The sequence below is a fragment of the Sorex fumeus genome, unplaced genomic scaffold (genome assembly GCF_029834395.1).
Source record: "Sorex fumeus unplaced genomic scaffold, SorFum_2.1 ptg000063l, whole genome shotgun sequence".
In the NCBI taxonomy this organism is placed as follows: domain Eukaryota; kingdom Metazoa; phylum Chordata; class Mammalia; order Eulipotyphla; family Soricidae; genus Sorex; species Sorex fumeus.
This window is the reverse complement of record NW_026606120.1, coordinates 54,115,552-54,139,473: the sequence shown is the minus strand read 5'-3', so window position 1 is coordinate 54,139,473 and position 23,922 is coordinate 54,115,552. Positions and strand designations below refer to the sequence as shown.

Here is a 23,922-nt window from a genome sequence, read left to right as displayed (position 1 = left end):
TGGAGTGGTAGCACAGCAGGTAAGGCGTTTGCCTTGAACGCGGCCAACCTGGGTTCATTTCCCAGCATCCCATATGGTCCCCTAAGCACCGCCAGGAGTAATTCCTGAGTGCAGAGCCAGGAGTAACCCCTGTGCATCACTGGGTATGACCCAAAAATAAAAAAAGGAAAAAAAAGTTCATTGAGTATCAGTAGTCTATGTTAAACTAGTATCCTTTTATTGAAATAAACCAGCCTGATGGCAGAGGCACAGTCTCTGTGAGCAAACTGAAGATTTGTCCTCAGAGGGGATTTTGTCCAGATGTGGGAAAGGTGAGATCCTCAAGGCCTGCCTGAATCCCCCAAAGGAATAGCCCAAAGCACCTCCTTTCATATTCCTACCCATTCCTGGTTCCCACCCTTCATATACCCTGTAATCGGAGAGTACAGAATGAAGTCATAAAATTCATTTTCTTTCAAATGAGCTTCATTCCTGGCCAAAAAAAGGGGGGGGGGGGCTCGACTGAATACAAATCGTGCCAAATATGAGCAGCATTTCCTAGGGGCCTTTTAAATAGTTTAAAGGGGCAGGCCAGGAGAGAAGCCATCCCCTGGGATCAGCTCCTTGGATAGAGTTTCCAAGTCCCAGTGACTTAAATCCCTGGAGAAATCACAGGTAGGGAACAGAGAAACAAACTGGGATTTTTTTCTTTAAGTTTTTTAAGAAAAAGAGAAAACCAGCACCCAGATCTGAAAGATCTATGTAAACCAGTAAGGGGAGTTCACTCACCAGCAGCACCCACAGCAGCTAACTCCTAGTCTGAATGAACCCATGCACGGTTAGTGGGTTTGGAAGACTTGCTGCTTGCAGAAGAAAGCCCATCCTCACTGTCTTCCGTGAGCCCAGCCTGCACCAAGCAGTGTAAGTGAGTGAGTGAGCCTGCACCAAGCAGTGTGAGTGAGTGTGTGTGTGTGTGTGTGTGTGTGTGTGTGTTGGGAAGAGAAAGCCCAGGAGAGAAGCAAGACCTTCCAGGACCTAGCAGGGGGCTACCAGTCTCCGTTTCCGGATACATGCCCAAATCCACTCCGGGGAGACCTGCTGAGCCTCGGGGTTCTGGTCCCTGTTCCCCAGCGCATGTGTGGCTGAAGCCACGTCAAATTCCTGTACCAGGTCCCCATCAAAAGCCACAAAGTAGCGTCTGAGACGGCTGAAGTCCGGCGTGGAGGGTGGCAGGTAGAGCCGCACGCCAGTGAAGATGTCCAGCAGCACCTGCAAAGGCACAGGGTCAGGCTGGGCTCTACCTGCCCGGGGGAGCAGAGGCCATAGGAGGCGTTCAGGCAGGCCAGGGCCAGAGACGGGGGTCTGAGGGAAGCAGTGAGCAGAAGGGAAGGGGAACGGCCCAGGCACTGCCATGGCCCACGACTGGGCTGAGCCTGTGGGGAGGAGGCAGGTGTGGGGACAGGCTCAGCACTGGGGACCCAGAGAAGGGAGAGGCAGCAGGAGCCTGGCTCACATAGATGGGGAGGGTTTCGGGGAGGAGATGGATGGACTCCCCAAGGGGGCAGGGGGCTGGAGTCGGTATGGTAGTAGGCTCCTGTGCTTACTCTGACCAGCGGGTGGTCAACAGTGACAAGCATCTGTGATCTCTAGCCCTTTGTCTGCTCCTCCAGGGCTGACCCACTAGTAACCCGTGTTCCTGGCCTGAGTAGGGCTGTGGCTACCCACACACCAAAGGCTGACCAGGGAGATGTTGGAAGGGAGTCCCTAAACCAGGGTGCCCCCTGGCCTACACGCTGCTGGTCCTGCTCCTGCCCAGAGCACACATCCACACCCACACTGGACTGTCTCCCTTTTAATGTAAACTGTGCCTTGGGACCAGCAATTGGGTGGTCCCGGTGGCCTCTGGGCAAGGCCGGGCTGTTCTATCTCCTGCCTGCTGGCACAGCTCTCCTTCCTTTCTGCTCCCTCGTCAGCCGCCTCTGCAAGGCAACAATAGGGCGGAGTAGGGCAGAGGCACAGGAGCCCGCCCCTCCCCCCAGAAACCAAGAGCACCTTTGAGGCTCTCCACGTGGCTGCAGAGGGCGGCCACCTCAGCCCCTGGGGTCCTGCTCTCCTTGTCCTCACCTTTGTCTGGCCTGGGGTCTCGGCTGCTTCTGCCTTCCTCTTCTCCCCGACTCGCACGGGAGACTTCCTGGCCTGCTTCTCAGAGGCGTTCACAGGGCCATGTTTTGCATTCCACTTGTCCCCTGCAGAGAGAGTTCAGGGTGAGCAGCAGGAGGGGAGGGGTGGCCTGGGCTCAGTGAGGGGGGGGTCATAGGTTCAAAGACCGCCAACACCCCAACAGTCAGGGGTTAGGAGGAGCTGAAAATGAGCCCTGAAACACCAGGTCAGAAGGAAGGTTGTAAGCCAAGCCCTTCCACTCTCGGTTTCTCCCAGGATGTCCGTTCGGGCACAGGGCACGGGGCCACCCCTGTGAAGGAGACATAGCAGAAGGCTGTCTCCATTGCCGCAGGATCCTGGGTCAGGAGACGGGTCCGTGCAGCACAAGCTCCTCCCCCTTCTCCCCCCAGCATTCCTTGCCACCCCTGCCCCCCTTTTACCCCCTTTGCTGTTGGGGCTGCTCAGCTTCTCTCCTGCCTTCTTCTTGGCATTGGGAGCCTTGCGAGAGGGCCCAGAGGCCCCCTCGTTCTCCCCACTGCTGCCCCCGGTCGTGGAGCTTCCCTCGTCTCCCGCCACCACGGTGAAGTCGGCCCGCTCCTTCGACAGCTGGTACAGCTCCTGTAGGGGAGGGACAGGGCAGCCCTTGGGGAGCCGCATTCCCTGCCAGGGGAACCGGGAGGGGTGGGGCCAAACAGCAGGGAAGAGAAACTGGTGTTTTCTGCTGCTTAATCACGGCGCTCCAGAGGACATGGGAAGAGGCCCGAGCCCATGTTCCCAGATGGGGACACCTGCAGCTGAGAGTGGTACCTTGAGCTGGGGGAGGTTAGTGGCAGTTTTCCAGTCCTTGTCGTCACGGATGCGGGTGCAGCGAGGGAATCGAATGGAGATGCCATCAGCGGTGTGTGCCTCAGATTTGGAGAATTCAGCTCCTGTGATCTCCCACACGGCAGCTTTCTGTCAGGAGAGAAGGCAGGCAGGTCACTCCCCAACACCTCTCTCACCTGGTGAGAAGCAACGCGGAACGGCTAAACCAAAGGAGCACCAGGACCGGGGACTAACAACTCTGTCCCACTGCTGCTGCCGTGCCCGCAGTCTGTTTCCTGACCAGAGGGGAAGCCAGGGTTTGGGAGCCTGGTGCTGAGGCCGTCTGTGTTCTAGCTGCTTCTACAACAGACCCTCTGACTCCTGGGGAAAGTTCCTCAGCACCGACTGGGTCTGTCACTTGGTGGCGTGGTCCCGATGTCCACCCTGGGGTGAACCATCCATGATGGTGCCTGGTGCGGAGAGCTTGCAGGCTCCTGCCACAGCCCCCTGGGCCCCCTGGTCACCCAGTAGATACCTTTGGATCTGGGACAATGAAGTCAGGGTAGTAGATCTTGTTGATTTTCAGCCAGCTGGGTATCTTGCTGGGATCCTGGAGGAGAAAGGACACTGTCCCAGGCTGTCCCCAAGCCAGAACAAGGCATACTAATTCACTATTTGCCATGGACTTGAGAAAGGAAGAGAAAGAGCACAAGAGGCTGCCCAGGAGGGCGAATACAGAGGCCACAGACTGCTTTCTGAGGAGACAGACAAGCCTCAGTAATGACCTGTCCAGCGAGCACCTTACCTTGCTGATCTTCACCATGTCCAGTTCCTTCTGCAGGCGGGCGAGTGTGGCATCGTCATGGCCTCCGGCACACTTGGTGACTGTGCACCACTTCTGGCTGTGTGGGTCATAGCAGCCCATGAGGAAGATGGACATCATGCCACCTGGGGGAGGCACAGGCTGAGTTGGGCCGTGGGTGGGGGGGGGGGGGGCATCACTGCCAGCCCCATGTGCCCAGTGAGAGGCAGCGGGAGAAAAAAGGGATGGGCCTCGGCCTCAGAGGTCCAGTTCACCTCCTCATCTACTCTGACTAGAGTCTCAGTTTCCTCCAGGAAATCAGTCACGGCCAACCTGTTGGGCTCCAGTGAACAGTGAAAGGAACTAGAAGTGCAGACAGACTCAGAGCCAGTTTCTCAGATCCCGGCTTCCCTTCTCGTCAGGAAATAAGAAATTTCACCAAGCAGACACGCCAGCAGAGTCTGAGGAAACAGCTGGGGGTGTGCTTCCCATGCCACCCTGCCAGTATGACCTTTTCTCCTGACCCTGACCTCTCCTCTGCCCAAGCCTGTGGCTCTCAGATGCCCATGGCCAGAGTGGGTATGGTTCAGTCGGGGATCCTAGAGCTCTGCGAATCCTTACTGGCCATGCGGGCAGATCAAGGCAGGGGAAAAGCCAACCCTCTCGCCAGACTAACTTCCAGAGAGCATCCAAAGGCTGTTCCAAGGGGCTAAAGCCATCCTGACCTTTGCTCCCTTGGCCATAGAAAGCCCCAAGGACCACCAGGTCAGCTGTGTCAGCCATGGCCCCCTCGTTCAAATAGTCTTTCTTCACTTTCAGCCAGTGCCGCTTTCCAGGTTCATATGTACCCTGAGAAGAAGCAGAGACCACATTAGCATGGACGCAGGAGACCAGGGCTCAGGCTGCTCCCAGGGCCCCACCCACAAGTGCAGAAGCAGCCCAGGGCTCCTTCCCGGCCACCCACAGCCAGCCCAGCACCTCAGAGCACACTGCCACCTGCTGGTCGGCACTGGAAAGGCTGGGGCAGGCCTTTGTTGCTTTGGCCTACTAACCCTTATCAGGAAAAAAGATTTCATCCCCCTGAAAATTTACTTCTTAAGCAAACAAAGCAACCCCCAACTGAACCTAAGGCCTCTTTACTGTAAAACCCCCCATATCGTTCGACAGCATGGCCCACTTGCGGAAAGACTGGCTAGAATCTGTCTGCAAAGGAAGTGACCATCTCACCTTCACGTCCTTTAGCACCAGCCCTTCAAGGCCCTCCCGGATCACCCGGTTTATCATGTCAGCCAAATCAGAACCTTTCTGAAGGAAAAAAGGAGACAAGAAGACAGTCTAAGAACATGGGGTGATTGGAAACGGCTCCTTTCTTGTATACCAGTCAAGTGCCCTCTGGGAAAATTCTCAACTGACCCTAAGGAGCAAACGATAAGAAAAGCTGGGACCTCTCTGGGAAGGAGGCGCCAAGCCGCACTCTCCCAGGTGGAGCCTAAGGGAATCACTGACTCATCCTCCCCGTCACACCTGACCCAAGGGCTTCCCTCTCCTGCGTTCAGACCCACCAAGAAGCCACTCAGAGTGTAGCCAGTGCTCACCGTGACTTGCTTCATTTCTGAGAACATGATCCGGTTGGGAATTTCAACCATGTTGTCATGAAGAAACTTACGTCGCTCCCACAGAGGCCTAAGAGGAAGAGTGAAGTTGAACTCAGGCCAGGACCGCTCCCCTCCCACCCCACCTCCCCGTCCTGGCCCCCACTTGCCCCCACAGCACGAGTTCTGAGGGAAGCAAGGTCATCGTGCTCCACGAGACGGTCTGCCACAGCTGACACACCCACATGTCTAGCCGTTCTACCTGGAAGGGACTGCGGGGGGTGCCATGGGGAGAAGCCAGCCACTACTCACTGTACTTGCTGCTGCTACTCCAGCCAAGCCACAGGAACATGGGCCTGGGGCCCAAACAAATCATAGCAATTTTGGTGACTGACTTTTTATTTTTACCCTGCACCTGCCTGCTTCATGTTCTAGTCCGGCTGGCTCTTGAGTTAGTTACCGAGACCTGAGGGCCTCCTGACCTGCGGTCCAACCCCCAACTCCCAACCTCGACAATTCTTTCTTCCTTCTCCTGCTTTCCTCTCCCGCACTCGAGGATGTGGGCTGCTGTGGGGGGCGCAGGGCAAGAAGACATAAGGGGCCAGGAACGTAGGTACAGCTGAGCCATGGCAGTTCACGCTTCCTCTGACTGTTTTATCTACTGCCCCACAACAATCAGAATCGTTCGGTTGTCAGTTTCTGAAAGTAAAACCCTGCTGAAAACCTGCCTGTGCCTGGGAGTGCTGGAGGAAGAGAGGCCCGCCTGGGTTTCCGGTCTCTTTGCTCTAGCCGAGAAACCTGCGCCCAGACCTGGATTGCCTCTGAGATAAGCTCCCACACCCGAAAGGGAAGTTGACGAGCAACTGTGCTGCCTCTCAGTTCCCTTCCGACTACCACCCGCGGTCCGCTTCCTGGCACAGAGGCCTCTGCGCTGGCCCCTTACTCTCTTCTCCAAACCAAACCCCCACCCTGCTTCACCCAGGGACTGGAAACAGAATCCTCACCTGTCCATCAAGCTGACATCATTGAAGTAGATACAATCAAAAACAAACAGGCAAACGTTAGCATCCTGGAAGGCAGCTTTCTGGAAGGCAAACAGAGCCACAGATAAATGAGGGGCAAGGGAGAAAAACACAAAAAACGGGAGTGCCAGTCCACTTCTGGAGCTCTGATGAAGCTCCGGAAGTCAAGTTTTATTTGTGCTTTGGGTCTCTGAGTCCTAAGACAGCTGATGGTCCTCACTGGAAACTAACCACCAGTGAGTTTTCTAACACTGCCTCTTTTCATGTCAAAATCCAAACTCCTTATGCAAGCATGGCTGTACCTAAGTAAGTGAGCAGTTCACTGCCAAACTGCACCCACGCAGGCAGCCACAGCACCCGTTGGTCCCTGTGCCCATACCTTGTGCACACCCAGAGTCCCAAAGGGCAGTGGTTTGCCGGTCTTGTTGTCAATAAGGAGCACCTCTGAGTCCAAGATCATGCTGTGGCCTCCAGGGAACGCCTGGGGGATGTATTCCTTAAAGTGGGCCACCTGGAAGAGGAGAGGTCTGCAGTCAAGAGACAGACTGGCAGCAGGGACCCAGGGCTAAATCACAGACAGCACAAACCCAGACTCCAACCCCTAGAAGACCAGTCACTGGGCAAAGAGAACGAGGCTGGGCCAGCCACCTAGACGAGAACAAGCTGTGTCAGTGCTTCAGTGCAGACTCAGGGGGAGGCAGGTATGGACGGTCACTCTCTATGGGCTGCAGAGGAGAGTTTGGAAGGTTGGAGGGAAAAAAGACCACGGGAGTGGATGTAGGGAGGGAGGAGTGAGAGACAGGCAGAAACGTGTGCCAGTGGGAGACGGGCGGGCGCTAGGCCAAGGAAGGTGAGACTAGAGTGGTTGGAGAGAAGATGGAAAGAATAAAACTGCTTCCGGAGCAGCGAAGGATACACGAGGAGTACCATGTGTCCTCCCCCCACTACCCCCCAGGAGTTGGGAGGCATGCCTGGCAGTGCTCAGGGGACCACGAGGATGGAAGCTGGGGCTCCCACATCCAAAGCTTCCATTCAGCCCTTTGAGACACCCCAAGTTCTACTTGAGGTGGATCTTTGCCTTTATTGGGAGGCTGCTGGGGAGGCTCCACCCAGCAGTTCTCATGGCTGATTCCTCACTCTGTACTCAGGGCAGGCTCGGGGATCATAGGGGATGCCAGGGATTGAACCCACATCAGCCATGTGCAAGGCAACCACCCTACCAGCTGTACTAACACTCCAGTTCCAAAGCAAAAACTTCTGGAGGGCTAGAATTTTAGTCCAATTTTGCTTTTCTTTTATGGTTTTGGGGGTCACACTTGACAGTGCTAAAGGCTTACTCCTGGTTCTATGCTCAGGAATCACTTCTGGTAGTACTCATGGGATCATAAGTGGGCTGTGGTGCCCAGGATTGAACCAGGGTTGGTTGCATAATAGGCTAGTGCTTTAATCCTTGTACTATTGCTCTAGTTCTCCATTTTTTTTGGGGGGTGGGGTGGGGAACACCTGGGGGTGCTCAAGGCTTACTCCTGGCTCTGAACCCAGGTCAGTCGCATGCAAGACATGTGTCCGACCAACTCTACAATTTCTCCAGCTGTCCCTCCATTTTTTTTTCTTTTTTAGTTTTTAGGTCACACCCGCAATACTCAGGGGGTGACTTCTGGCTCTGCACTCAGGAATCACTCCTGGCGGTGCTCAGGGCATCATATAGGATGCTGGGGATTGAACCTGGGTTGGCCACATGCAAGGCAGGTACCATACCCATTGTACTGTCTCCCCGGCCCCTCCATTTTGTCTTAATGCAGAATGTCCATTACCCAGCGTTGTATACAGCAGGCTAAACACTTAATAATTTTATTTTTATTTATTTATTTGCTTTTTGGGCCACACCTGGCAGTGCTCAGGTATTACTCCTGGCTCTGCACTCAGGTATTACTCCTGGCGGTGCTCAGGGGACGATATGGGATCGAACCCGGGTCAGCCGCATGCAAGGCAAATGCCCTACACGCTGTACTATAGCTCCAGCCCCATAAACAATAATTTTAAAACAATTCAGTAATTTGTTTAATTAGTACCAATTTACTTATTTATTTTTGGGTCACACCCGGCGATGCTCAGGGTTTACTCCTGGCTCTGAACTCAGGAATCACTCCTGGCGGTGCTCAGGGGACCATATGGGATGCTGGGAATCGAACCCGGGTTGGCCGCGTGCAAGGCAAACACCTTACCTGCTGTGCTATCGCTCCAGCCTGAAAATTAGTACCAATTTAAACAGCCCCAGGACACCAGTGTAACCTAGCTTGGGGAACACACAGGACACAGAAACACAACAAGCACTGCAGAACTCTCTCCAGTAGATTCACTGTCCCAATGTCACTGGCCAGGGAAGTGGTGCTGTCCCTAACTAATCTGACGTCTGGGCTCTTGAGCTAGACTTACTGAGTTGCTCTTATGACTGGATGACTCAAAAACAGGACTAAATGCAGTTAATGATTTCACAAATACCAAACAAAGCGGGAAGGGCCAGGAGAGACTCAGGCACAGAAGGGAAGAGTCCCCGCGGACAGGCAGCCCCATACCTTGTGAGGCAGGACAGGCTTCAGGCTGCGACTGAAGTAGCTGAAGTGGTCCCCGTTCTTATGCACCTGGACTCGCTCCCCATCATACTTGATCTCTGAGAACATGCCATTGGGACACTTCTTCATCGCATACTCGATGGATTTGCAGGCCTCAGCCTTGGGGTGGGGAGAGGTAGGGTGAGACTCGCAAATGCTCTTGCAAAGAGAAGGGTTGCTCAGTGGGATCAGCCAAGAAGCCCAGGTCTGGGGGACGGACTCTAGTCAGCTGCTTTGAGCAGGAAGCTGAAGAGGGCTGGGGTGGGGGGGAGGCTGCAATGCCATCCTCGGATGTTTATCAGGGTTGACACAAGAACTTGCACCCTGAGGAGCATGAATATAGTTCACTGTAGTGAGACTAGGATTGTACTGCAAAGTCAAACAGAGGGGTTAGCCCAACATAGGAGGCATGTGGCGAGCAGATGATGGTGAGGAGGGCCTGGGGCAGTGATCTGGTCCCCCAGGTCAGGACATCCAAACCCAGGAGCCCTTATTCACTGGACCTCAAGCCACAAGGGCTACTATCTGGAGGTAGTTCAATGACATCAGACACACAATTCCATTTCCTTCTTGACTGGATATCTTAGAGATACTATTCTGTTGTTGTCTTTTTTTTTTTTTTTAATAGATGAGAAAATCAAAGGTCAAGAAGTACTTAAGATGACATAGCGAGTAAACAGTAGGAGTGAAACTGGAAGCTAGACGCCACTCAGACTGTAATTAACCACCAAGCTGTAGAACAGATGCCACGAAGAACAAAAAAGTCAGAAAGGCCACTGCCGCAGGGCGCAGGGTCCAGTCCTGGGAGAGAGGTCTCAGGTCAGAGACACTCTTACACAGGGGCCTACAGAGTTGCCCTAGGGCACTTCAGTAGAGCACTTGCACGGGGTCTGGCAGCATGCTCAGAGGGCCCAGGGTCTAGGGCAGGCTAAAGGCAGAAACGGAATTTCATTCCTCATGAAAAGGGCAGAGACCACAATGGCCTCAGTGAGAGCTGAACACCATTGCTTAAGTTTTCTCTAAGGAAAGGAGACCAAATCACCCTGTCATAGCAAGCCTGTCTCCGCTACCAACTCTCAGGACTCCTTTGGGTGAGGCCACCCCACCTCAGGATTGACGGAATCCACCCACTGACTTTCAGCAAAGGTGACAGAGGCGCTGCAGATGCTCCCAACGATCTCAGTGTCACTCAGACAAGGTGACTAAGGACCAAGAGGCCAGCAACTCACCTAAGATTCTAGAGCGGGTCCTGGCAGAGCCCAGGCTGGAGCTCAGGTCATTCTACCGAATCACACTCTCTTCCCCTTTGTTCAGTATTCCCCTTCCTGCACCTCCGTTCTTCTCCAAACTCTTCCAGCCCACCCACCCGGGCTATCCCTGTTCATACCCATTATGTCTCACCTAAGGAGGAGAAGAGACTCGGGAAGGAGCTGAGAACAAGGCCAGAGCGGCATCCTTACCAGCATGGGCTGCACGGGGGTCATCAGTGAGGCCTGAACACTCAGGACTCGTCGCTGGCCTGGCTCGTTCTCCTGCTGGTTGCGGAGGACCCTTTCCACCACGTCCTGTAAGTTGCGGGAAGCTTTGAAAGCTTCGTAGGCATTGGGGTCAAGGGCATCTAACCTGCCAAGGTGGACAAGGGAAACAAAAGCTACTACCTTTCATCTTGTTGCTTTTGGTACACAGCTGTCCACACAGAGGAGGAGGACCCCAATATACGGGGAAGGGACTGTGTTCTATAATCAACAGACTTTCACAGAAAGAGGAAAAAGGTCTTGGGAAAAAAATCATTGGGGGTGGGCAATGGACAAAAAAAAATTTTTTTGTTATTGTTTGTTTTGGAGCCATACCTGGTGGTACTCAGGGCTTACTCCTGGCTCTGAGCTCAAGGATCATTCTTGGCACAGCTCACAGGACCATATGAGGTGCCAAGTATCAAACCTGGATCAGCCACATGCAAGGCAAACACCCTACTCACTATACTATTATTGCTCTGGCCCTGGTCTTAGAAAATTTATCCAAGATGCTATGCCGATATGAATGCCACCTCAGCAAAGAGAGAACAGGAGCAGCAAGCAGGCCACAGACACATACTGAATGTGTTCTATACTGTCCATTGTAAAGAGACTGCAAAGATACTGTCTCCATTTTATGTATAAAAAATTGGAGACGGGCTGGAGCGAGAGCACAGCGGGTAGGGCATTTGCCTTGCATGTGACCAACCTGGGTTCGATTCCCAGCATCCCATATGGTCTCCTGAACACCGCCAGGAGTAATTCCTGAGTGCAGAGCCAGGAGTAACCCCTGAGCATCGCCGGGTGTGACCCCCAAAAAATAAATAAAATAAAATAAAAAATTGGAGACTGAGCTAGATCAAGACGGACTGGGGTCTCACAGGAAGGGGAGAGATGCAGTTAGGTCAGATCCAGATTGGGACTGCAGAGTTCCAACCACCACTGCCTGCTTAAGTTGCCGGAGAAGACGGTACTTACACGTGCTTTGCGCCTGAGTTCATCTTCAGATCATGTTTGATCAGCCTGATGATGCACTTAAGGTCGTTGGCAGTACACCTAGGGGAGGAGCATGCTCAGTGGGGCTCTGGAGCACTCGAGATCTCATCCCGCTCTTCCAAGGCATGACTTTTCTAGAACCCCCTCCCTACTGGTGGGGCAGCCTCCTCACCGGGAGGAGATGTCCTGCAGGGCCTGCTGCTGCTCATCCTCCTTTGTGAGCTTGGACAGCTGCTGGAGGAACTGGTCCACTTCCTGGATGGTGAGGAGGCTCTTGGCAGCAGGGGGGAAAGACTTGCTCTGCTCAAAGAAGACTCTGATAGTCTCCGACACATCACCCTGTGTTCAAAAGGAACAAGAGGACACTGCTGTGACTCCATCGCTGCCAAGGTATCACCCCAACACCCAGGGCGGCAGATGAATCGGAGACGTAAGTCACTGCTCTCATCTATGACTCCTCTCTACAGACTCTGCTTCTGAGAGACTCTATCCCACCCACAGTTCCCGGGAAAGGCACCTCGACCCACCACAGGGCGTGTCTGCCTGCCTCAGCTGACAAGTGATGCAAGAACAAACCCAGGGCTGAGTCAATCTGATTCCCATAAAGCCATAGAGACCAGTAATAGGGGCAGCGTGGGTAGTGCCAATCCTGGAGTCGTGAGCGAGCCAAAGGAAGGCAGCCCGCGTTAGAGGAAGGTCACTCGAATGCCAGGGCCCGGCACCAGAGAGTGGAGTCTCTCGTGGCTCAGCAGTGACGATTCCAGCCCTCGGCACCCTGGGACCAACGGGTCAGCACTTCACCTTCCGTCTCCCGTTTTATCAGAAGCTTGCTCGAGTGGGATTCAGTTTCCTAGCTCAGGATGTACCCCAAGCGGGAAAAAGGGGATGCAGACGCAGACCCCACTTGACATTCTGCCCCCCACCGCCCTCCCCTTCTCCTCGGACCTGTTCGAGGTCTCGTGCCATGTCATCCGGGTTGCAATTAAAAATGCGGCTGAAAAGCTTCACAATCTGCTTATCATTCAAGTTATAGACACTCTTAATAACGCCTGGCAGCAGCAGCTTCACCGTGAGGTACACGTCGCCGTGGAATCCATCTGGAGATAGAAGAAAGGAACTGAAACATCAGCGGCACAAACCCACGGTCGGGAAAGCGAGCTCTCTGCGAGTGCTTCTGCTCCCAAACACCCTGGGTACTTCATGGCCAGGAGAGAAGGTGGCAGTCTGTGTGTCTGACGCTTCGGGCACATGGGAGAATTCCTGCAGGGTAAAGCAATGACTTTCACTCCAGGGTCCCCTGCAGTGAGCTCGGAACAGATACTCAATGATGATCTGTTAAGATGAACAAAACAGCGCCAGAAGATTTTATCTGGGGGATGGGGAGGTTGCGGGGGGGTGAGACTGATGTTTAGGCCACACGCAGCAGTGCTCAGGGGTGACTTCGGGTTCTGTGCTCAGGAGTGACTCCTGGCAATGCTATGGAAATCACATGTGGTGCCCAGGGCTAAAGCAGGGTCGGCTGCATGCCTTATCCCAAGGGACTTGTCTTTTGTACTTCTGGCCCCTGGAGATTGTTCGGAGCTGCGTGTGTGGGTCACATACCGCACTAGCATGTAGTATAGTAAACTGCCTTTTGGTTACACGGGAGGATTCTTCTGGCTTCCCGGGGCAGAGCAAGAGAGTTACCACTGTGCTCCCAGCAGACCTGGCCCTGGCTGCACACTTGGCAGAGCCCAGTGCAAAATGTAATGCAGGACTTCTTGCTCGAAGTCGCTCAGAATGTCAGGCTGGCAATTGCAGAGCGCTAAGCCGAGCACCGCTCTTGGGCAGCTGTGTGATGTGTGTGCCCATAAAGCCAGCCCTGGCTGGGGGGAAAGGGGCTTCTCAGGGACACTCAGTCCACCCGGGGCGCTCCCGGCCCCACCTCCTGCTGAGCCTTTCCTCAGGAAGTCTTGGATGATCTGGGTCTTCGTGTTGTAGCTCGGGTTTTCAGCCACCATGGCACACAGCTTGCGAAACTCGCGGAGCAGACAGTCTTTATGCTTGGGGTCACATTTGCTGGAAGACAGACTGGGCTTAGGGGTCGGGCTGACGCCGCCTTCCCCAGAGTTGTTGGGCTTGGCTGTGAGAGAGAGAGAGAGAGAGAGAAAGACAGAAAGAAATAGCAGGGATAATTCATTTGCTGAGCAGGAAGAAAAAAAAAAAAACTAAGGGGCGCTCTGCAGGTGCTTCATATGTAGCCATCTATCTCCCAAAACAGCCCTCTGGGGAAAATGTCATTATGCTCATCTTACAGGTATGAAATAGAGGTCAAAAAAAAAAAGGAGGGGAGGTGAAGCAATTTCCCCCCCTCTCACAGCTACCAATGACAGAGAAGCAGAGGACCAGCTGCTCTGCATCTCCCTCTATTAACACTTCAGAAACACAAAGGCCACCTTGTGATGAGAGTGGTCAGGTCTCGAAAATGATTACTCAGGTTTATGATATTTTTTTTTTTTTGGAGGGGGTAGCACACCTGGCAGTGCTCTGGGCTTACTCCTGGCTCTGCACTTAGGAATCACTGCTGGCAGGATCAGGCAACCGTATGGAGTACCGGGGATTGAAATGCCCTACCCGCCATACTATCTCTCTGGCCCCTCAAGTGTGATTGTTAAGCTGATCCTAGAAAAGTGGGGATAAGGAAGGGGGCAGAAACAAAGGAAGATGTTAGTCAATATGAAATCCTTGCTCTTGCAAACTGCTTGGCTGGAAGAAGCCTGAAGAAATCTCTCCTGGGGCTGAAGAGATAGCGCTGGGGGTAGGGCGTTTGCCTTGCATGCAGCCCGACCCAGGTTCGATTCCCAGCTTCCCATATGGTCCCCCAAGCATGGCTAGGAGTAATTCCTGAGTGCATGAACCAGGAGTAACCCCTGTGCATCGCTGGGTGTGACCCAAAAAGAAAAAAAAAAAGAAATCTCTCCTTCAGTCTCTTCTTTTTGACGAGAAGACCAAGACCTGAAGGGACGCTGCCCAAGGCCATCTCTCCTTCTCAGTGGCAGGGCCAGCACCAGAACAGGAGGGAGCTGGAGCCCCCGAGTGCATGCTCCACGATCCGGTCCACCCACCCAATACCCTCTACTTCTCTACTGTCCAACTACAAGGTAGTCAAAGGACAGAGTTCCCCCCCCAAGCACCCCAAAATAACTATGAAAAGCAGACTCTTGAATAACCTAGTTTTGATCTATGTTTTTTTTTCTTTATAATATCGAAGAGTAAAAAAATAGTTCCAGTTGGTGTTGACTAACACATTTTTTTCCCTGCCGACCTGGTTTTGTTCTACACTGTTTTGCTTAAAGTTACAGTTTCCAAGAATCTATTGACGATGTTGAGGACTCACTGTATAACTCTTTGGTGAGTCTTTACTTCCTTATGACCATTTACAAAGCAAATTCCATTCTTCGAGCTTGCCGCAGAGCCATTAGCAATCTAGCTGCTGAGGTAAGCTTTCTTCTTGTCTGGGAATATAAACTATAAATCTATTCTCAATTAACCTGAAATCTAAAGAGGATTTTAGGAAACAATACCCAAAACATCAATGCTTAGCGGGTTGTAAGAATTAGCATGCATGTACCTCAAAACTCCTAGGTACTCTCAACTCTTCCCAACAAGAACAGAATCCTGGGCTGGAGAGATAGCACAGCGGGTAGAGGGCTTGCCTTGCATGAAGTGACCCAAGTCCCATCTCCAGCATCCCATATGGTCCCCTGAGAGCACTGCCAGGAGTAATCCCTAAGCACCACTGGGTGTGGTCCAAAAAACAAAAAAAAATAAATAAAATAAAAACCGAGTTTTTTGTTTTGCATTTTTGTTTTGGGGGCAGAGGTCACACCTGGCAATGCTCTGGACTTACTCCAGACTGGCTTTACACTCAGGTATTACTCCTGGCAGTACTTGGAGTTCCATCTGGGATGCTGGAGACAGAACCCAGGTCAGCCAAGTGCGAGGCAAACACCCTACTTGTACTATTGCTCTGGCCCCCACAACCTATTTTTTTTTAAATAATATAGAAATACTGCTATTTGTTCAGTCATTGATTAGCTGATTGAATCCCCAACTGTTTTAAAATAAAATTCTCCTAAATTTAGACACTGTTTCTGCAACTAAAGAGGTTTTGGTACCAAAAACAAAACAAAAACAAAGAGGAGGGGTTCCCCTATGCACCCATGGAACGGTTTGGACATCAACAATGTTGATATTGGCTGAGAACTCAACTCAGTTCTGACATTACATACTCAGAGACAGTGCTAGACCTCTCAGGTGAAGGGCTCCGTTTTCCTGGACTGGCCTCTGCTCCTGCCAGTTGCAAGTCTACATCCTTACGTATTCTGTAAGGTCAGCTATAGACTGGAAGAGATTCCCATGCCCAACTCCTCACTGGATACTCTGTAAGCCTAGGTTGTTAACCTGTACTTGTTTTGGTTTGGGGGCCACACCCCTCTCAAGCCCTACCTATACCTTTGAATGGCTCGAGCCATGATCTCCTCTTTGGATTTAGTTTTCTAGAGAGGCTCAGAGAAGTCCGAGAAACATTTAACTTACTAGACTCCAATATACTATAAAGTCTCTAACTTGGGAAGAGACAGCTGCAAGAGAGACGTCGGGCAAAATAAATGAAAAGGGCAGCCCCGGGAACTTCTGTGCTCGCCTCAAGTATGCTACCAACCCCACACCTCAAGGCGTCTCAACCCAGAAGAGCTTCTGAGTCTCTCCTTTGGGGTTTTCATGAACTTCACAACGTTGGCACAAATGATGAGATCATACATTGGTGCCTGATTTAACTTCTAGATCCTCTCACCTCCCAGGAAGGATGGAATTGGGACTGGCAGCCAATTCAGCTATTGATTCACAGGAATCACAGGATCAACCAACTCCCCCAAAAGCCATTCAGCTTTAGGGGCTTTCCAAAAGCCTTTCATTAACACAACAAAAGAAAACTTCAAGCTCCTTGCCTAAAAATTTACAAGGGTTATGGGAGCTGTAAACGATCTGAATTACCAGTTTTTTTTCACTCCCTTCCTTCCTCCTCCTTCCTTTTCACCTGCATCTCTTCCCCTTTTCAAACAATGTGCCACATCCCTGGTCCTGTGCATTTCTTATAAATGACAATATTGCAGGAATCTATTGCCTCTTGTCCTAAGAGAACACTGTAGGGGTAAATGAGTTACATGCTGCCATTTCCATCTCACTGAGGTCTGAGGCCTCTTCAAAGAGAGAGAGAAAAAAAAAACCCTTTACTGGGAGCCTACCCATGGTCTCTGTGTCCATCCAGAGTTCGCTCCCACTGACACTCAACCCAGAGTTGCAGTCCTGACAGCTTAGTACAAGGCCACAGTTTGGCCTGGCAGTGCTTAGGGGGCAGGTAGAACACATCTGGAAGTGGTCAGGGGACCCTGTGGTGCAAGGATCAAAACTGGGACCTCACCCATGCAAGGAATGCATTCTAATCCTTTGAGCCATCTCTTTATCTTCAAGGAGAAAAAGTTAACAAAACAATAATCATTTTGCTGTGAGGTTAAAAATATACAAAGAAATGCAATGTAAGGATAGCCCTGGGCTGGAGCAATAGTCCAGTAGGTAGGGCTCTCGCCCTGCACGTGGTCACTGACTCATGCTCCATCCCCAGCACCCCATATGTTCCCCTGTGACCTGCCAGGAGTGATCCCTGGGCACAGGAAAACCAGAAGTCAGCCCTGGGCACCGCCAGTGTGGCCCAACCACCTGCCAACCAGAAAAAAAATTTAAAAAACTAAAAAAACAAGAGCCTTGAGAAATAGTTATTACTGCTGCTCAGATGAAAGCAAATTGTTACTAAGATTACATCATACAGAAACTTCCACCTAGAATTCTAAATAGGACGCCAAACTAAAAGGAAGACGTAATAGTGAAAGTCGCCCTAATCTATTTTACCTGAAAAACCAGAAAATTTCCGGGGGTTGGTATTGGTGACAAACGAGGTGCCTTTTGCTGGAGATGTCACCTGGCCTGTGGCTGTCAACTTTGTCTGAACAACAGCTTTCTTCTTGGGTGTGCTTGTTGCCTTAGATGACAGATCTGTCGGAATCCAAAAGAAGGGGGAAGTACTGGTCAGAGAAAGATTCCTGAGAAAAATTCCAAAGAATTACCCAATTGCACTCTTAGAACCTGGCTTGGTGAGTTACTGCTGTACCTTTCCCCCAAGCCTTCTGGGGAGCCAATCCTTGGGGGGGCGGTAGACCTTAACAGGGTGTTGGATGGGCAGTGTGCTGGGGACAAAAGACAGTTCCCTTTCTTTAAGTAACTTAAATTTTCATCAACACTGTACCTCTTATCCTACATACAGTACCCCAGTGTATTTGGGAGAGAGGGGCCAGAAATCACGTCTCAATCGAGGAGGCATGAAAAAGCAGTATTCTTCACCCCACCTGCAATGTGCTGATTTATCTGTTCCTTTTCATTCTCTTCCAGCTCTTCCCAGCCTTCCAATTCCGTGAGGTCTTCAATTTTTTTGGTGGTGGCCCGGGCCCGCTCCAGTTTCTCAAACATGCATTTAATGTGGTACCACTCTTTCATATCGCCCCCAGACTCTGAGAAGGGGTTGGGGACCACCTTGCCAATCCGGCAGACACCTTTCACAATCTTCTCCTTGCATTTCTTGCAGCCCGCGGTGCCCCGCTTGGCATAGTCCACACAGAATCGTTGCTCGGCCATCTCCCAGGGGCCACTGCACAGTCCCACATGTGATCCTGGCAAGAAATCCAACCGCGTGGCCCGGGGTCTTAGATTTGCTCCCTGGGACAACAGACCAGGCTTCCTCCTCTGAGAGAGGCAGCACCCATGAGACAGACCTGTCTCTGCCCACAGATGGAACTGCCTGACGTCAGGTCGGTGAAGCTGTTTCCGGAGTAGGCACAGTTCCTTTTGGCCGAGGGCACGGAGGGCTGGTGGGAAGAGGATCTTAAAAGTCAGAGTCATACAGCTGCACAAAAAGGTGAAAGGAAGTTATTATTTGTTCTAGAGATTTTCAATTTGGACCTGGAGAAAAGAAAAAGATATGCAGTTTTTGAAAAAAAAATTTATCAGGGCCAGAGAGATAGTCCAGGAGGTAGGGCACTTGCCTTGCATATGGCTGACCTGGGTTCGATCCCTGACACCCTAACCCCCAGCCCCCCAGGAGTGATCCCTGAGCACAGAGCCAGGAGTGAGCCTTGAGCACTGCCAGGTGTGACCCCAAAAGAAAACAAAAATTTAAAAAATAAAAATGAATTTTATTGTACAAATTACACAATTTTCTATAATTTTAGGAGCTTAGCTTTAATTCATCTATACATGTGTAGGTGTTAATCACCTCCATAATAATTTTTTTAATTAAAAAAAAAACTTGGGGCTGGAGAGATAGCAGAGCGGGTAGGGCATTTGCCTTGCATGTGGCCGTCCCGGGTTCGATTCCCAGCATCCCATATGGTCCCCTGAGCACCGCAAGGAGTAACCCCTGTGCATCGCCAGGTGTGACCCAAAAAGCAAAACAAACAAACAAACCCTTGTATGTGGGATATAAAGAAGCATATATAAGGGAACAGCAAATAGTCAAAGTCATGGGAAATGGAGATTTTGTCTACAGAACTGTGCTGGCATGGCGGGAGAAGTGAGTGTGAGGAGAGTGGGGCCCTAGGGACATTCTTGGACAGAAGTGGGCTCCGGTGATAGGTGTGGTTTTTCATTTGCATGAAAAGCATGATGTATTATAAATCACTGTACCTTGATACAAATGGTAAAGATTTTGTTTTATTTTGACTTATTTGGCTTTGGGATTACATCTGGCTGTGTTTAGGGCTTACTTCTAGTTCTCTACTCAGGGATCACTCGTGGGCAGTGCTCAGGTGGATATATGTGGTGCCAAGTGTGGAACCCAGGTCAGATATATGCAAGGTGGGGGCCAAAGATATAGTACTAGGGGTAGGACATTTCCCCAGCATCCCATAGGGTCCTCTGAGTACCACTAAGAATGATTCCTAAGTACAGAGCCAGAAAAAACCCCTGGGCATCGCTGGGTGAGGCCCCTGAACAAACAAAAAAGATGTGAGGGGCTGGAGCAATAGTACAGAGGGTAGGAAGTTTGCCTTGCATATGGCCAACCAGGGTTCGATCCCCAGCATTCCATATAGTTCCCCAAACACTTCCAGTAGTAATTCCTGAGCACAGAGCCAGGAGTAACCCCTGAGCTTTGCCGGGTGCGGCCCAACAAGGGGGAAAAAAAGATGCATGCAAGGCAAAAGCCTTAACCGCTGTACACCTGGTATACAATAAAATTTGAAAAAGAAAAGAAAAGGTGAAAGGCAAAAAGGGAGAGAGAGAAAACTACGGGACCAGGTTTTCAATGGCTTCAAAGGCCAAAGCCTAAATAATTCATGCCGACTAATCCAACACGGCCCAAAGTACTAAGATTTATTACATCCAAGATGAAGAGTTCCAATATGGGAAAACACTTTCTGCAAAAGGGTGTTCGATTAACTAACGTATAATGTATACATCTATATCTCTCAGAACAGTATTCCCAATCAGGTGCTATATGGCCCCTTATGGATCTTCCCCCCCCCCCCCCCAAGAATATCAAAAGATAGCCACAGGAAGGAAACGAGGTCAAAGTGGGTAGGACTGTGGTCAGAAAAAGGTTGAGAAACTCTCTCTGTGTGTGTGTGTGTGTGTGTGTGTGTGTGTGTGTGTGTGTGTGTGTTTTGCTGTGGGCTGAACCTAGGCCCTCACACATAGAAGGCCATAGCTCTACCAATGGAGCTATATCCCTGGACTATGTTCATGAACTTTTTATTGTTTTAATCATAGCAACTATAGTTAGAGCTGGAGAGATACTAAAGAGATAAATGCGCTTACCCTCTGTGTGGCTGACCCCGGTTAGATTCCCTGCACCATCTATGGTTCCCGGGCATCACAGGAGTGGCCCCTAAGCAAGAGCCATCCACAAGTAGTCTTATGGGTATGGTCCAAACCAAATGGACCTATTTGGGGAGGCAGTGAAAAGGCACCTACAGTCATAATTCTTTTGGTTCTAGAATCACCAGCAATGTTCAGGGACTACTCTCAGCTGTGTGCTCAGAGACCATAAACGCAGTGTTGAGGGTCACTCTGAGGCCTCCCTCATGCATGTGCTCAGTCAACTGGGCAATTTCTCTGGCACGACAGTCAGAATTCCTAGGTTCAGATCCTCCCTCATCTGCTGCCTGATCTTGACTAAATTCCTCAATCTTCCCCTGTTCAATTTTCTCAACTGTATAATATGAACAATAGTAACAAGAGGTTGTTCTAAGAGTAAAACCCTTAGAATGGAGTTTGGTACTCAGCAGGCACGTAATACATGTTAGGTTTTTTTAAGTTTTGTTTCAGTTTTGGGCCACACCTGGTGGTATTTAGTGCTTACCCCTGGCTCAGGGATTCTCAGGGATTACTGCTAGTGGGCTTAGCAAGAGCCCTACTTGCTGTACTATAGCTCCAGCCTCCATGATAGCTCATTGTCAGTTTCTTTTTTTCTCTAAGCAGATAGATCACTTCTCAGGGAGCAAATCCAGGCTGACAAAATGCAAGGTAAGTACTGTTACCATCTGTACTATTGCTCCAGCCTTCAATGTCAGTTTCCTTTAAGCAGAGGCTCCCGGTATGCAATTAGCCTGTTTATAAGCCATAAAGCATCTTGAATCACCGTCTGCAGAAGGATATAGCAACCCCAATTCAAACAGGGGACGGGACGGATAGATAATACGGTGGGTAAGGTGCTCACCTAGCATGTGGCCAACCCTGGTTGGATCCCCAGCACCTCATATGGTCCCCTGAGCTCCGCCATGCGTGATTCCTTAGTGCAGAGCTAGGATTAACCCCTGAGCACTGCCCGGTGTGGCCTCCTTCATGAAAATCCAACAGGATTGTATGTATCTGCACAGTATACCTATTTTCATATTCCTTTTACAGTCTTTTTAGATTTCTGTTTTCTACAGAAATCTTTACAGTTCTAACTTTTTTTTCTTCTTGGGTCACACCCGGTGATGCTCAGTGGTTACTCCTGGCTCCGCACTCAGGAATTACGCCTGGTGATGCTCGGGGGACCATATGGGATGCTGGGAATCGAACCCGGGTCGGCCGCATGCAGGGTAAATCCCCTATCCGCTGTGCTATCACTCCAGCCCCACAGTTCTAATTTTTTAAAATTTATTTTTAGATAAATAAATAAAACTGGATGGCACTTAGGGTTTACTCCTGGCTCCGTGCTCAGGGATCACTCACCTGAGAGGGCAATGGGGACATATGGGGTGCAGGGGAAAGAATCCAGGTCAGTTGTGAGCAAGGCAAGCACCTTACCTGCTCCACTATCTCTCTGGGCTCACAGTTCTAATTTTAAGTATACGGGAAATGATTTTCAATCTGCACCCTCCTTTGTAATGAAATCACCACTGGGTTTAATGAGCTTTACCTACTGCAGTGCCATAGGACTGCAGAAAAATGCATGTGCACGGGGCTGGGCAGTAGGGCTGGTTGCGCCCTGATGAGGCAGAGGGTGCCGTTTGGGAGTCTTGGTTCCGGTGAAGTTTTCCCAACCCTCTAAGTCTCGGTTTTCTTGTTTCTAAATGAAACGTTGCTTAAACAGGGCATCAGGCGATGGTCGGGAAAAGGAAGCCCTGGCCGAGGGACCCTGCGATCCCTGGAAAGCACACACCCGGCGCCGCGGGGAGGTAAAGGCACCGGCTGGTTGGGGGCGCGCGGGGAGGTGTGCGAGCGCGGGTCTGCCCTCGCGGACAGACCGACGCTCGGACAAGTTAGTCTCAACTCGGGCTCGAGATGAGCCGAGACCCCGGGGCCAGCACAGGAGTCCCCCGACCCCGCACCCGGGCGCCATACCCTCGCCCCAAGAGGCGCAGCCACGAGGAGACACAATGCGGCTCTGTCCCCGGCCCCACCGGCCGCCACGGGACACCCCCCAGCAAGGGCCGGCATCGGGGGTCCCTATCTCGGGCTGGGACCGGGGGTCCCCGCGTGTGGGCCGGCACCCGGAGGTCCCCGCGCTCGGGCCGGCACCCGGGGGTCCCCGCGCTCGGGTCGACACTGTGGGGGGGGAGGGGTCCCTGGGCGCCGCCCGAGGGCTTACAAGGGGCGGCGGCAGAACCAGGGGCTCCCCCACTCCCACCGACGCGCTCCAACGAGTCGGGATTGGTCCGGCTAAGCGGAGACCCCCGTGGCGGGGTCCCGGGGAGCCGCGCATCAGCCCCGGGGGGCCGCCACGTCACGGAGGGTGTGCCCCGGGGCTCCGCCGACCCGGCGGGCGGGCGGGCGGGCGGGGGAGGAGTCCAGAGGGCAGACTCGGCGGCCGCGCCGAGCCCGGGGCTCAGGGCCGCCCCCTTCCCCGCCGCCCGGTCCCTCCGCGCCTCCGCTCACCTGCCTCCCCGGCTCCCGCGTTCGCCGCGGCCCTCGGCAGCTGGAGCCCACAGGCCGCGGGCTGACCACGACGGTTGGAGCGCCTGTCTCTTTAAATCCGGGTCTCCCGGCCGCCGCCGGCGCGCAGGCGCACAGGCCGAGCCGCGCGGCGAGCCCCGCCCCCCGCCCGACACGTGGGTCCGGTGGGGTCCGGAGCTGGGAGGTCCTGGGGTTGTGATCTCGGGTCTCGGATCCCGGCCTTGCACCGCTGACAGAACTTTCCAGGACTCCCCATTGATTTTCTCATATGACAACGTAGAGGAGCTTGTCGCTAAAGAGTGTAATGAGGGCCAGAGCCTTAGTGCAGCGGGTAGGGCTGGACGCGGTCCTGGGCATCCCATATGGTCCCCCCAGTACCGCCAGGAGTGATTCCTGAGTGCAGAGCCAGGAGTAAGCCCTGAGCATGGCCGAGTGTGGCCCCCAAACCAAAAAATAAATATAAATAAAAGTTGTAGTAGTGAGCTGGGAAGGCAAGTATAGTGTCATTCTGTAGCCCATCCGTCTAGCATTCGGCACAGTGCTTACCAGCACGTAGCAAGTATACAGTAAATACTGAAAGTGGAAGAAGAGGGCTTTTTTTTTTCACTCTCTTCTTGAATACGTGGTGTTCTGCTTGCTCACATTTCTCCAAGTAAATTTCTTTAAATAAAAACCATGTTGTGGGCTGGAGTGATAGTACAGCGGGTAGGGCGTTTGCCTTGCATGCGGCTGACCCGGGTTCAATTCCCACCATCCCTTATGGTCCCCTGAGAACCATCAGGAGTCGTTCTTCAGTGCAGAGCCAGGAGTAACCCCTGTGCATTGCCGGGTGTGACCCCAAAAGTCAAAATAAATAAATAAGATTAATTAACCAGCCTAATGTTGATGTTTAATTTTAAAAAAAAACAACCTATATTATGTCACCAAAAAATTAAAAAGATAATTGGGGAAAAAGACAAATTTTGTCTTGGG

At 51.9% G+C, this 23,922-nt stretch overlaps 1 protein-coding gene across 1 annotated transcript; it reads right to left on the bottom strand.

Moving 5' to 3' along the window:
* Window positions 1–194: 194 nt before the first annotated feature.
* On the bottom strand, window positions 195–23,033 carry LIG3 (DNA ligase 3). Its single transcript, XM_056126845.1, has 20 exons — window positions 22,933–23,033; window positions 17,922–18,475; window positions 17,428–17,571; window positions 13,406–13,603; window positions 12,427–12,578; window positions 11,654–11,820; window positions 11,464–11,541; window positions 10,432–10,594; window positions 8,936–9,091; window positions 6,739–6,870; window positions 6,342–6,421; window positions 5,341–5,428; window positions 4,973–5,050; window positions 4,471–4,594; window positions 3,749–3,891; window positions 3,479–3,553; window positions 2,947–3,093; window positions 2,580–2,757; window positions 2,104–2,225; window positions 195–1,248 (listed from the first exon to the last, which is right to left on the bottom strand). Exons 2-20 carry the CDS (start codon window positions 18,469–18,471, stop codon window positions 1,015–1,017), a joined length of 3,009 nt encoding a protein of 1,002 aa, XP_055982820.1. The 5' UTR covers window positions 18,472–18,475; window positions 22,933–23,033; the 3' UTR covers window positions 195–1,014.
* Window positions 23,034–23,922: the final 889 nt, after the last annotated feature.